The 11,449-nt window shown below is 45.5% G+C and overlaps 1 protein-coding gene across 1 annotated transcript in view; it reads left to right on the top strand.

Moving 5' to 3' along the window:
* Window positions 1-788: 788 nt before the first annotated feature.
* Window positions 789-11,449, top strand: part of B4GALNT2 (beta-1,4-N-acetyl-galactosaminyltransferase 2) — a 43,210-nt gene continuing 32,549 nt past the window's right edge. The window contains exons 1-3 of the mRNA XM_021928974.2: window positions 789-922; window positions 9,487-9,687; window positions 10,262-10,399. Coding sequence (XP_021784666.1) covers window positions 909-922; window positions 9,487-9,687; window positions 10,262-10,399 — 353 coding nt within the window. The 5' untranslated portion in view covers window positions 789-908. The remainder of the gene's footprint in view (window positions 923-9,486; window positions 9,688-10,261; window positions 10,400-11,449) is intronic.

Genomic DNA, 11,449 nt, shown 5'->3' with positions numbered 1-11,449 from the left:
GAGAGAAGCGCGATCACCAGTGGCGGAGGAGAAAGGTCCAGGGTAGAGATGGGGGCGCTGGGATGGGGGCGGTTAGGAGAGAAGGGCGGGGGCCGGATCGCTGCGAGGACCGGATCGCTGCGAGGACCGGCTCCGGTAGCCGGGGGAGAGTACGCAGGCGCGGGGCGGGAAGCGCAGGGGACGCAGCTCGCTGCTCCTGGTGGGCGAGTGGAGACGCTACCGACCCTGGGTCACGTGAGCCTCCCTGCCCCGTCTCGCCCACCCCTTTCCACACAGAAGTTCGGGGACTCTCAGCTCGGACCACCCACCGGTAGAGTCCGGAGGGTCTGGAGGCGAGCGGTGGCGTCTTATAACTTAGCTCCGAGTTCGAGGGACAGAAAATGCACGACTGGAAGCTTCAGGTCACCCAGACTTGGTTCGAATCCTAGCGTCTGCACTTTCCAGCGGATTACCCCACTTTTCCTCGGCTTGCTCTTCTGAAAGGTGAGCTGGTAACTGTCCTCATCTCGTAGGGCCGTTGTGATGAATAAATGACCCCGCGTAGATGAAAAGCGCTTAGCGCGGAGCTCACAGTTTACCTAGCGAGTGTCCCATGCAGGGGCGGCGGTCATCCTTGTCGCCTTCTGGAGTTCTCCTGGGCGCGGGCCACTGGCGGGTCTGTGCGCCGCGGGGTCCAGTGGTCCCCAGACCACGACAACGATGTCTGGACGTGTCGGCGCCAGGCTGGGCGCACAGAAAGACCTAGGGCGTGGGCGGGGAGTGGGTGACGGGGGCGGGGACAGCCCCAAGCGTCCTGCACCTGCTCTGCTCGCCGAGAATTTGCCCGGGTCGGTGCCAGGGCAGGGCAGTCGGAGGCCTGGCTGCTAGGCTCCGCGACATCCGGCCGTCCGAGGGCGGCGGGATTCGGGATGACTTCGGGCAGGTGAGTGTACCCGGGGCAGAGCGGGGCAAGAGGTGAAACTTCGGGAGCCTGGATCGCCGCGGGTCCTTTCTGGCGTCTGCAGAGCCCGCAGATGCGGGGGCCACAGACGCCGGAGCCCAGGGAGCTGGCGGTTGGAGTCTTAAGTCCAACCGGTTCCCCGCATAGGTGGCTGCAGACGCGAGGTGAGGGCGCCTGCGAAACGAACTCTGCACCCCCAGGAACGGGGAACGCTGGTTTTTCGTGGGAAAATTCCACGTGGAGGTGGTCTCTTGCTGTCGGGAATGTGTCTCGGGGACGCCCGAGTGTGAGAGTCGGCTCGGAACTGCGGGGTTCGAGGCTGGCTGTTTGCTTGGAACTCAGAGGCGCTGACCCGGCCTGGGGCCCCTTTGCTGCCCACGGGAGGAACCGCCGTCAGGGGTATGTAGGTGCCCGGGCGCGGGGATTGAGTGGGGCTCTGGACAGTCGGGGACCCCGGCGGCTTGGTCTCCTTCACAGTCCGCGCTGAGTCAGGGAAAAGTCGGTTTTCAGATCCAGGCGCCCACCGCAGGGCAGAGTGAGTGGCGGTTGTGTGGCCCCGGGTGCTAAAGAGCCTCTACGGAGTGATATAATAATTAACGGGGTAAAGTCTAAATTAATTTTTATAAGCTACGAAAAAGGATCAGGCACACATTTTGTGTTCTTTTATCCCCGAAGTTTATTTTGTTTGTATTTTCTAAAACTCTAAAACAATTGTTAAACATTGACAAAGAAGTCATCTCACAAAAATACAAAAACATGTTTGTGACATGACATCTTGTAAGCATGAAAAAGAACACGTTTGGCTGGGCGCAGTGGCTTACACCTGTAATCCCAGCACTTTGGGAGGCCGAGGTGGGCGGATCACTTGGGGTCAGGAATTCAAGACCAGCCTGGCCAACATGGTGAAACCCGTCTCTACTAAAAACATAAAAATTAGCTGGGTGTGGTGGCAAGTGGCTGTAATTCCAGCTACTTGGGAGGCCGAAGCAGTAGAATGGCTTGAACCCTGGAGGCAGAGGTTGCAGCCAGCCCAGATTGCTCCATTGCACACCAGCTTGGGTGACAGAGCTAGACTCAAAAAAAAAAAAAAAAAAAAAAAGTAGCAGCACAGGTTGAACAGAGGATTGGTGGAATGGGGGAAAGGAAGGCAGATTGCATCCATTTACGTCCCTGGCTAAGGCTTTCCCTCCTGCGTTCCCCTTCCCCAACTTCCCCCACTCCACCTTCCTTAATGGGTGACTGAGAAGGAGGAAGCTGGAAGACCTGATAATGATGCCAATAAATTTAAAGCTGGCAAATCCTTAGCAAATATGACTTTTCCTCCACCTATGGAAACATGCACAAAAGGTCTGCAGTTTTTTTTTTTTTTTTTGAGACGGAGTCTCCCTGTGTCTCCCAGACTGGAGTGCAGTGGTGCCATCTCGGCTCACTGCAAGCTCCACCTCCCGGGTTCACGCCATTCTCCTGCCTCAGCCTCCCGAGTAGCTGGGACTATAGGCGCCCGCCACCACGCCCAGCTAATTTTTTGTATTTTTTAGTAGAGACGGGGTTTCACCTTGTTAGCTAGGATGGTCTCGATCTCCTGACCTCGTGATGCACCTGCCTTGGCCTCCCAAAGTGCTGGGATTACAGGCGTGAGCCACCACGCCCGGCCTGCAGTTTCTTTTTAACTGACAAATAATAATCGTACATATTCACGAGGTACATAGTGATATTTTGATACATATAGTGATAAACACATAGCATAGTGATCAGATCAGGATAATCAGCATATACATCTTCTTAAACGTTTATCATTTCTTTGTGTTGGGAACAAACATTCAATATCTTCCTCTTAGCTATTTGAAACTATATTATTATTATTATTTTGAGATGGAGTCTCGCTCCATTGCCCAGGCTGGAGTGCAGTGATGCGATCTTGGCTCACTGCAATCTTCGCCTCCCCAGCTCAAGCGATTCTCCCACCTCAGCCTCCCGAGTAGCTGGGATTACAGGCATGCACATGCGCACCACCATGCCCAACGAAATTTTGTAAATTAATTTTATTTTATTTTAATTTTTTGAGACAGAGTCTAGCTCTGTCGCCCAGGCTGGAGTGCAGTGGCGCAATCTCAGCTCACTGCAACCTCCACCTCCCTGGTTCAAGCAATTCCCCTGCCTCAGCCTCCAGAGTAGCCGAAATTATAGGCACACGCCACCACACCCAGCTAAATTTTTTGTATTTTTAGTAGAGACAGCGTCTCATCATGTTGGCCAAGCTAGTCTTGAACTCCTGACTTCAAATGATCCACCTGCCTTGGCCTCCCAAAGTGCTGGGATTACAGACATGAGCCACAGTGCCCAGCCTGAAACTATATATTATTGTAACTATATTCATCCTACAATGTTACAAAATACTGAAAGGCATTTCTACTATCTAGCTGAAACTGTGTAACCATGCCCTTGGACTTCCTAGTGTTCAGGACCATTAGCCAAATAAATTTTTCTGTATAAATTACCCTGTGGTATACCTGTGGTATTTTGTAATGGCAGCACAAAATGGGTTAAGACAGTTTCTGTAACTTGATTAGTTTAAATGTATTTATTTTTCTGGGTACCATTTTAGAAAATTTGAAAGTTAAGATGTTACAGAAATATGTGACAAAGATAGTGCAAATTCAAATTACACACACACACACACACACACACACAGAGTATTTCTGGACTTCGATTTGTTCCATTCACTTATTTGCTTATTCCTGAATTGGTACCATGCTTTTAATAACTGTGGCCTTGCGATAACTGTGTTCTTCAGTAGTAATATAGCTGTCCTTATTTTTTTTTTTTTTTTTTTTTTTTTTTAGATGGAATTTCACTCTGTCACCCAGGCTGGAGTGCAGTGGAGCGATTTCTGCTCACTGCAACCTCCGCCTCCCAGGTTCAAGCGATTCTCCTGCCTCAGCCTCCCGAGTAGCTGGGACTACAGGCACGTGCCACCACGCCCTCCTGATTTTTTGTATTTTTAGTAGAGATGGGGTTTCACCATGTTAGCTAGGATGGTCTTGATCTCCTGATCTTGTGATCTGCCTACCTTGGCCTCCCAAAGTGCTGGGATTAGAGGCGTGAGCCGCCACACCTGGCCCATCCTTCTTATTTTTAATATCTTCCTTTGCTGTTCTGTGTGTTGTACCTGGCATCGATTTTGCAGGTCATTTTTGAAGCCAATAAAAGATCTGTTCTGGCGGTGTGGTGGGCTCCGCCTGTAATCCCAACAGGAAAACCCGAAATGGCGGATCTAAAAAGATCAGAGAATCAGACCATGGTGACACGTCTCTACTAAGAAATAGAAAAAAAATTACTTGGCATGATGGCAGAGCCTATGATCCCAACCCTCAGGAGAGCCTGAGCAGGAAAATCTCATGGGCTCGGGGAGGGCTTGCAGTGAGCGAGATTATTTTCCTGCACTCCAGCCTGCGTGACAGAGCAAGATCGTCTCAAAAATGCTGTTCTGCTGGCTTCTGTGGTATGTGCTATGAGTCCCAGCTACTCAGAGCTGAGGCAGGAGTTCGCCCAGCCCAGGAGTTTAGGACCATGGGGCAACACAGTGGGATCTTGGCTCTAAAAAAAGAAAAATCTGTAGGTCGGTGGCTCCACGCCTGTAATCCCAGCAACTTTGGGGCAGGTAGGGATCACGAGATCAGGAGGTGGTCATCACCATTGGCATGGTGGAGCTCAGTCTCTGCAGTGAAAAAAGGAATTAGTTTGGTGGTAAGTGCCTTGGCCTGTAGTCCCAGCTACTCGGGAGGCTGAGGCAGGAGAATGGCATGAACCTGGGAGGTGGAGCTTGCAGAGCTGAGATCGCGCCACTGCACTCCAGCCTGGGCGACAGAGCGAGAAAAAAAGAAAGAAAATCTTGTTTTGCTTTTATTCATGTGGTTATTATATTGAATTTATAAATTAATATAGGGCAAAGTTACATCTCTAAAAAACTGAGCCATTCTAATCAAGAATAAAAAGAAGGCATCTCAATCTATTCATCTATGTATTTCCCTAATACAGTGGTAATTTGCTTAATTCTTTATTTGTTCAGTGACAAAATTAATTCTTGATCGTTACAAAAAAAGAAAGAAAAAAGAGAGACTATAGAAACGTGTTCATTGAATAGTGCAGACCACAATTAAGAGCTTGATGTGTGTCATTTCAGGCATACAATCCAATAAAGTTTTAAGTTTTTAAGGGCTCATATTTTATATTTTATGTATATTCAGTAATTTGATTTTTTAAAAGGTGCCTTTATTTACTTAGATGTTTAAGCTCTCACATTAGAGTTTATTTATTTATTTATTTTTGAGATGGCGTTTCGCTCTTGTCGCCCAAGCTGGAGTGCAGTGGCGTGATCTCAGTCCACTGCAATCTCCACCTCCTGGGTTCAAGCGATTCTTATGTCTCAGCCTCCTGAGTAGCTGGCATTACAGGTGCCTGCCACCACACAAAAAATAAAAATTTTTGTATTTGTAGTAGAGACAGGGTTTCGCCATGTTGGCCAGGTTGGTCTCGAACTCCTGACTTCAGGTGATCTGCCCACTTCGGCCTCCCAAAGTGCCGAGATTACAGGCGTGAGCCACCGTGCCCAGCCTCACATTAGAGTTTCACAAGCTGGTGAACGCTTGGCAAATTGTTTCTCCCAGAGAACTACAAGCATACATTCTTACACATTAAACTATTATCAATACACATCACAATTTTATCAATTACACAATAAAACAAATTATCAAGTATACAAATATTAAGTTACACAGCTTAAAAGGCATGCAATATATCAGATGTCTGCTCAATTCATTACCAGAAACCCACTTTTTTCTTTTCTTTTTTTTTTTTTTGCCAAAGAGAGATTGACAAGAAAAGGAAAAATCACACTTAAGCAAAATAGCTGTAAACGACTTCCAATAGGTATTTCAAAAATTACAAGTTGTTCAGAAATCTTATGAAATGGCTTTAGCTATATAATATGGTTTGCATGTGTCCCTCAAAGTTCGTGTGCTGGAAACTTGATCCCCAATTACACAATGTTAAGAAATGGAGCCTTATAAGAGGTGATTAGGCCAGAAGGGCTCTGTGCTCATGAATGGATTAATGCCATTATCATGGGAGCGGGCTCGTTATAGTAGGAGTGGATTCCTTATAAAAGTACAAATTCAGCCCCCTCTTGCTCTGTCTCTCACACGCACTCACTTGTTTTTCCACCTTCCACCATGGGATGATGCAGCAAGAAGGTCCCCAGATGTGTCCCCTGGATCTTGGACTTCCCAACCTCCAGAACATGAACTTCTGTTCCCTGTAAATGACCCAGTCTCAGGTATTCTGTTATAGCAGTACAAAACAGCACAAAACAGACCAAGGCAGTGTGATAACAGAGCACTCTTTCCTTTTAAAACGTATTTACTAAATTAAAAGGTATATTCTACATATTCTGCACAAGACAAAAACCACATTTTACCAAAAATATTTAATTGTTCCCTCCCATTCTTTTTCAGAACTTAACAGGGAGGGCCCTGTTAAGTTGCCCACTAAAATTTAAGCATTTGATGAAATGTAATGTCTGGAGACATTAAAGACATGTGCTTCTATACAGTGTAGATTTTCAAAATGAAAATCCATAACAGCATAAGATGAGACTTATAGGAAGACGTTAAATGATCACTGTGAGACCTGATTACAATCCAATAAAAAGCGGTTGCACAAATCTGATGTATACTGGTACAAATGCAGTAGATATAAACATACAGTGAGCAGGCAAATAATCAGATAGGCCCCACTTTCAATGTTTGAAATGACGGGAGGAATAAATCGTGTAAGGTCTAGAGTGCTCCTAGTTCCAGGGATTTTAGTTCAGTATGATACTAAAAATATACAAGTATTGGGCAGGCCATTTTGGTACTTAATCTCTCTAAATTTCCTATATATTAACAAGATTCTAGCATGGCAATAGATTTAAAGAAGATTTATAACTCAAGACTGCATGATTTCAGGAAATGTCAGTTGGTACCACCCATAGGCACATCTTGAATGCTGAAAACCAAGAATCTTTTGCTAAGTGCCCAAGAGATCAAGATCGTATGGGCCACCTAAGAGTCTGCCACATAAGTCCCACATGTTTCTTCTTAAGTATCTGCCTGCCTGGGTCATTTTGTGTTGTGTTGTTAATTTGAAGCAGATTTCTGCTTTCATTGTGTTTTCTGAGTTGTTGGCTTATAGAAACCTCTATAGGGTAGTGGTTAGAAGTGTGGTCTGCTTTTGAATTCTGCATCCGTCATAACCAAGAGAGCAGGTTACTTTTCCCATTTAGCTTCAGCTATCTCATCTGTTAATTGGTGGAGTAATCAAACTTCTCTGGGCCAGGCGTGGTGGCTCATGCCTGTAATCCCATCAGTTTGGGAGACTGAGGCAGGCAGATCACCTGAGGTCAGGAGTTTGAGACCAGCCTGGCCAACATGGTGAAACCCTGTCTCCACTAAAAATACAAAAAATAGCCGGGCGTGGTGGTGGGCACCTGTAATCCCAGCTATTCAGGAGGCTGAGGCAGGAGAGTCACTTGAACCTGGGAGGTGGAGGTTGCAGTGAGCTGAGATTGTGCTATCGCACTCCAGCCTGGGTGACAAAGCAGGACTCTGTCTCAAACAAAACAAAACAAATAACAACAACAAAACAAAAACAAAAAGTAAAACTTCTCTTGTTATGCTCTTGTGAAGACTAAATGAGATAATGCATACAAAGCTCTTGGCAGGTGGTCTAGAACATACTAAGTAGTCATTAGATAATTATTATTATTAATTTTTTACTATATTTTGTCACCAGATACCCTACTAAAATTTTACTAATAGTTTCTCATCTAATACATTTTAGTTTTCTGAATATGTAGTTATTTCATCTGTAAATAATACTTTTTATTTCCCTTTTCATTATTTATCTTTTTATTCCATAAGCTAATCTTACCTGCATTGATTAGCACTTCCATGACGATGTTAGATAATAGCAGTGGGCTTTTTTTTTTTTTTTTTTGAGACAGAATCTCCCTCTGACACCCAGGCTGGAGTGCAGTGGTGCAGTTTTGACTCACTATAACCTCTGCCCTCTGGGCTCAAGTGATCTTCCCACCTCAGCCTCCCAAGTAGCCGGGACCACAGGCCTGGGCCACCATGCCCAGCTATTTTTTTTTTTTTTTTCCAGTAGAGACATTCACCATGTTGCTGGTCTCAAACTCCTGAGCTCAAGTGATCCGCCTGCCTTGGCCTCCCAAAGTGCCGGGATTACAAGCGTGAGCCACCATGCCCGGCCTATTATTTTTTTAGAGATGGGGTCTCAGTTGCCCAGGCAGTAATGCAGTAGTGCAATCATAGCTCACTACAGCCTTGAACTCGTGGGCTCAAGGGATTCTCCTGCCTTAGTCTCCTGAGTAGCTAGAACTACAGGCACATGCCACTGTGCTTGGCTATTTTTCAATTTTTTGTAGAGACAGGGTCTCGCTTTGTTGCCCAGGCCAGTCCTGAACTCCTGGTTTCAAATGATCCTCCTGCCTCGGTCTCCCAAAGTGCTCAGATTACAGGCATGAGCCACTAAGCCTGGCCAGGTTACATTTGAATTGTGTTGTCAGAATGTATGATCTGAACTATTTCTACTTTATTACAGTTTTCTTTGTGTCCTAATATGTGGCCAATTTTTATAAATGTTCAAGAGCTCTTTAAGAGAATACAAATTACATCATTTTGTTGTTCTGCTTCTTTAAAATATTTTTGAGACTTGATCAAGTTAGACATGTCAGCATCTCTAACTATCTTTGTATTTCTGATCCTTCTTTCATACTCTGCCATTTTTTCTTTGTATACTTTAATGCTATTATTAGTGGATAAAGTTCATGGCTATCTGTTTTGGTATCATGCATTTGATCACTGTAAGTGGTCTTTTTGTCCTATTTAATACTCTTTTTTATTGCCTTGAACTTAGCTATGCTGACATTAGCATTACTAACCTTTTTTTTTTTTTTTTTTTTTAAGAAGGAGTCTCGCTCTGTCGCCAGGCTGGGGTGCTGTGGCATGATCTTGGCTCACTGCAACCTCTGCCTCCTGGGTTCAAGCCATTTTCCTGTCTCAGCCTCCCAAGTAACTGGCACTACAGGCATGCGCTACCATGCCCAGCTAATTTTTGTACTTTTAGTAGAGACCAGGTTTCACCATGTTGGCCAGGATGGTCTCGATTTCTTGACCTCATGATCTGCCCGCCTTGGCCTCCCAAAGTGCTGGGATTACAGGTGTGAGCCACCGTGCCCAGCCTCTAACCTTTTTTTTTTTTTTTGCTGGATTTTTTTTTTTGGCCATCCTTTTATTTGTAATTTTTCTAAGTCCCTTTGTTGCAACTTGATTCTTTCCTCCTCTGTTTATCAGAAATCAATTTTAGTGATCAATATAAGCTATATGCTTAGCTTACATTTTTCCTGAAGTTATCAGTCTCATATACATTACATAATCAATAAAAAAGATTTTAACATAATCTGTTCTTTTGTGTCCCAACAGCTCGAGATTTCTGTGGCTCCTCAAGATATTAGTCATAATCTTGGGACTTGGCGTTGCTGGTTTTATGTTCGGAAGCACGTTCCTTCAAGCAGTGTTCAGTAGCCTCAAGCCAGAGCTCCCAAGTTCTGCCCCGGATGTCCAGAAGCTGAAGCTTCTGCCTGAGGAACATCTCAGGAACCTCTTTTCCTACGATGGAATCTGGTGAGAGACTGAGTGTTCTTTCTTTCACCTTAGTGCACACATCTTCCTTGCTCCTCCTCTGGAGTACTGGCCCCATTGTACAGATGGTTCTCTTGCTTTTCTAAACCTGTGCTGAATGCGCAAGTTACTGCAAGCCAGGATAGGGCTTGGTCTATAGGATCCAGTCTATGTCCTCTATAGCACCCAGTAAAATCCCTGAAAACTTTGGAGAGCATGTAGTTTTTGATCAAAACCGCAGAAAAGATGCTGCTTCTCTGTCCCTCTGCCCTCCTTTCATGGTGGGGTGAGATACAACTGACAGTCATGTAGCTCTCAGATTTAAAGAAGTTAGGTGCAGGGGATAATTCAAGAGGAAAAGTCTTCAGCCTTTCTCTGTCCCTACTTCCCTCCCTTTGTCCCTTTGTCTCTGTGAGGGGCCAGTGCAGGGGATTCCAGGGTCTCATCATCTCAGAACAGTTGGGTGTAGGAAAGAAGATTTTCAGAGTAAACTACACATTGGATCAGGACTCCGGTTTCCTCTCACCCACCAGCCTACCCACCCAATCCATATTTACAATCCTCTTGCTTGTTTCAGGCTGTTCCCGAAAAATCAGTGCAAATGTGAAGCCAACAAAGAGCGGGGAAGTTACAACTTTCAGGATGCCTATGACCAGAGCGACCTCCCAGCAGTGAAAGTGAGGAGACAGGCTGAATTTGAACACTTTCAGAGGAGGTAATGCAGGCCATGAAGGCTCTTGGGTTCTGAGATGGAACAAAAGCTCTCCCTATGTCCTGAGGGTGTGAGTCTTAAGAGAAAAAGCAGGAAGGAATTCTCTCTCTTGCAAGGGTCCCTGGGAGGAACTATTAGGAATGAAACAAAAAGAAGGAATTGAGGAAATCATCCTTAAATGAAGATTTACAAAACTTTGTATGTATAAAACATTTCATAACAACAACAAAAAGCTGGGGTTGGTGACACATGTCTGTAATTCTAGCATTTTGGGAGGCCAAGATGGGAGGATAGCTTGAGCCCAGGAGTTTGAGACCAGCTTGGGCAATATAGTGAGATCCCATCTCTACAAAAAAAAATTTTAAATTAGCCAGACATGATGGTACACGCCTGTAGTCCCAGCTACTCAGGAGGCTGAAGTGAGAGGATCACTTGAGCCCAGGAAGTTGAAGCTGCAATGAGCCGTGATCACACCACTGCATTCCAGCTTGGGCAACATATTGAAACTCTGTCTCCAACAAAAGCAAAAACAAACACAAAAAACAAAAGGAATGGAGAGAGTTTGAAATATCTGGTGGCACAGCCTCCATGCACCCAGGCCATCATAGCAGGTGATTTTGTAGTCATCACCAAGTTGCCCTATTTTATTCACTTATATGTTGAGAGCATACTATCCCTGTGCTATATGCAAGGAGTGTATCATTTTGTTTTAGATTACAAGGAGTGTCAACACTCAGGTGTATCAACCAGGATTGTTGGTTGAAAAGGGCAGAACCTGGCTGGGCTTGGTGGCTCACGCCTATAATTCCAGCACTTTGGGAGACTGAGGTGGGAGGATCACTTGAGGTCAGGAGTTTAAGACTAGCCTGGCCAACATGGTGAAACTCCATCTCTACTAAAAGTATAAAAATTAGCCATGTATGGTGGTACACGCTTGTAATCCCAACTGCTTGGGAAGCTGAGGCAGGAGAATCACTTGAACCCAGGAGGTGGAGGTTGTAGTGAGCCGAGATTGTGCCATTGCACTCCAGCCTGAGCAACAGAGCGAGACTT

This window comes from Papio anubis, chromosome 17 (genome assembly GCF_008728515.1).
Source record: "Papio anubis isolate 15944 chromosome 17, Panubis1.0, whole genome shotgun sequence".
NCBI classification, from domain to species: domain Eukaryota; kingdom Metazoa; phylum Chordata; class Mammalia; order Primates; family Cercopithecidae; genus Papio; species Papio anubis.
The sequence above is the reverse complement of the archived record's forward strand: the minus strand, read 5'-3'. Positions and strand labels throughout refer to the sequence as shown.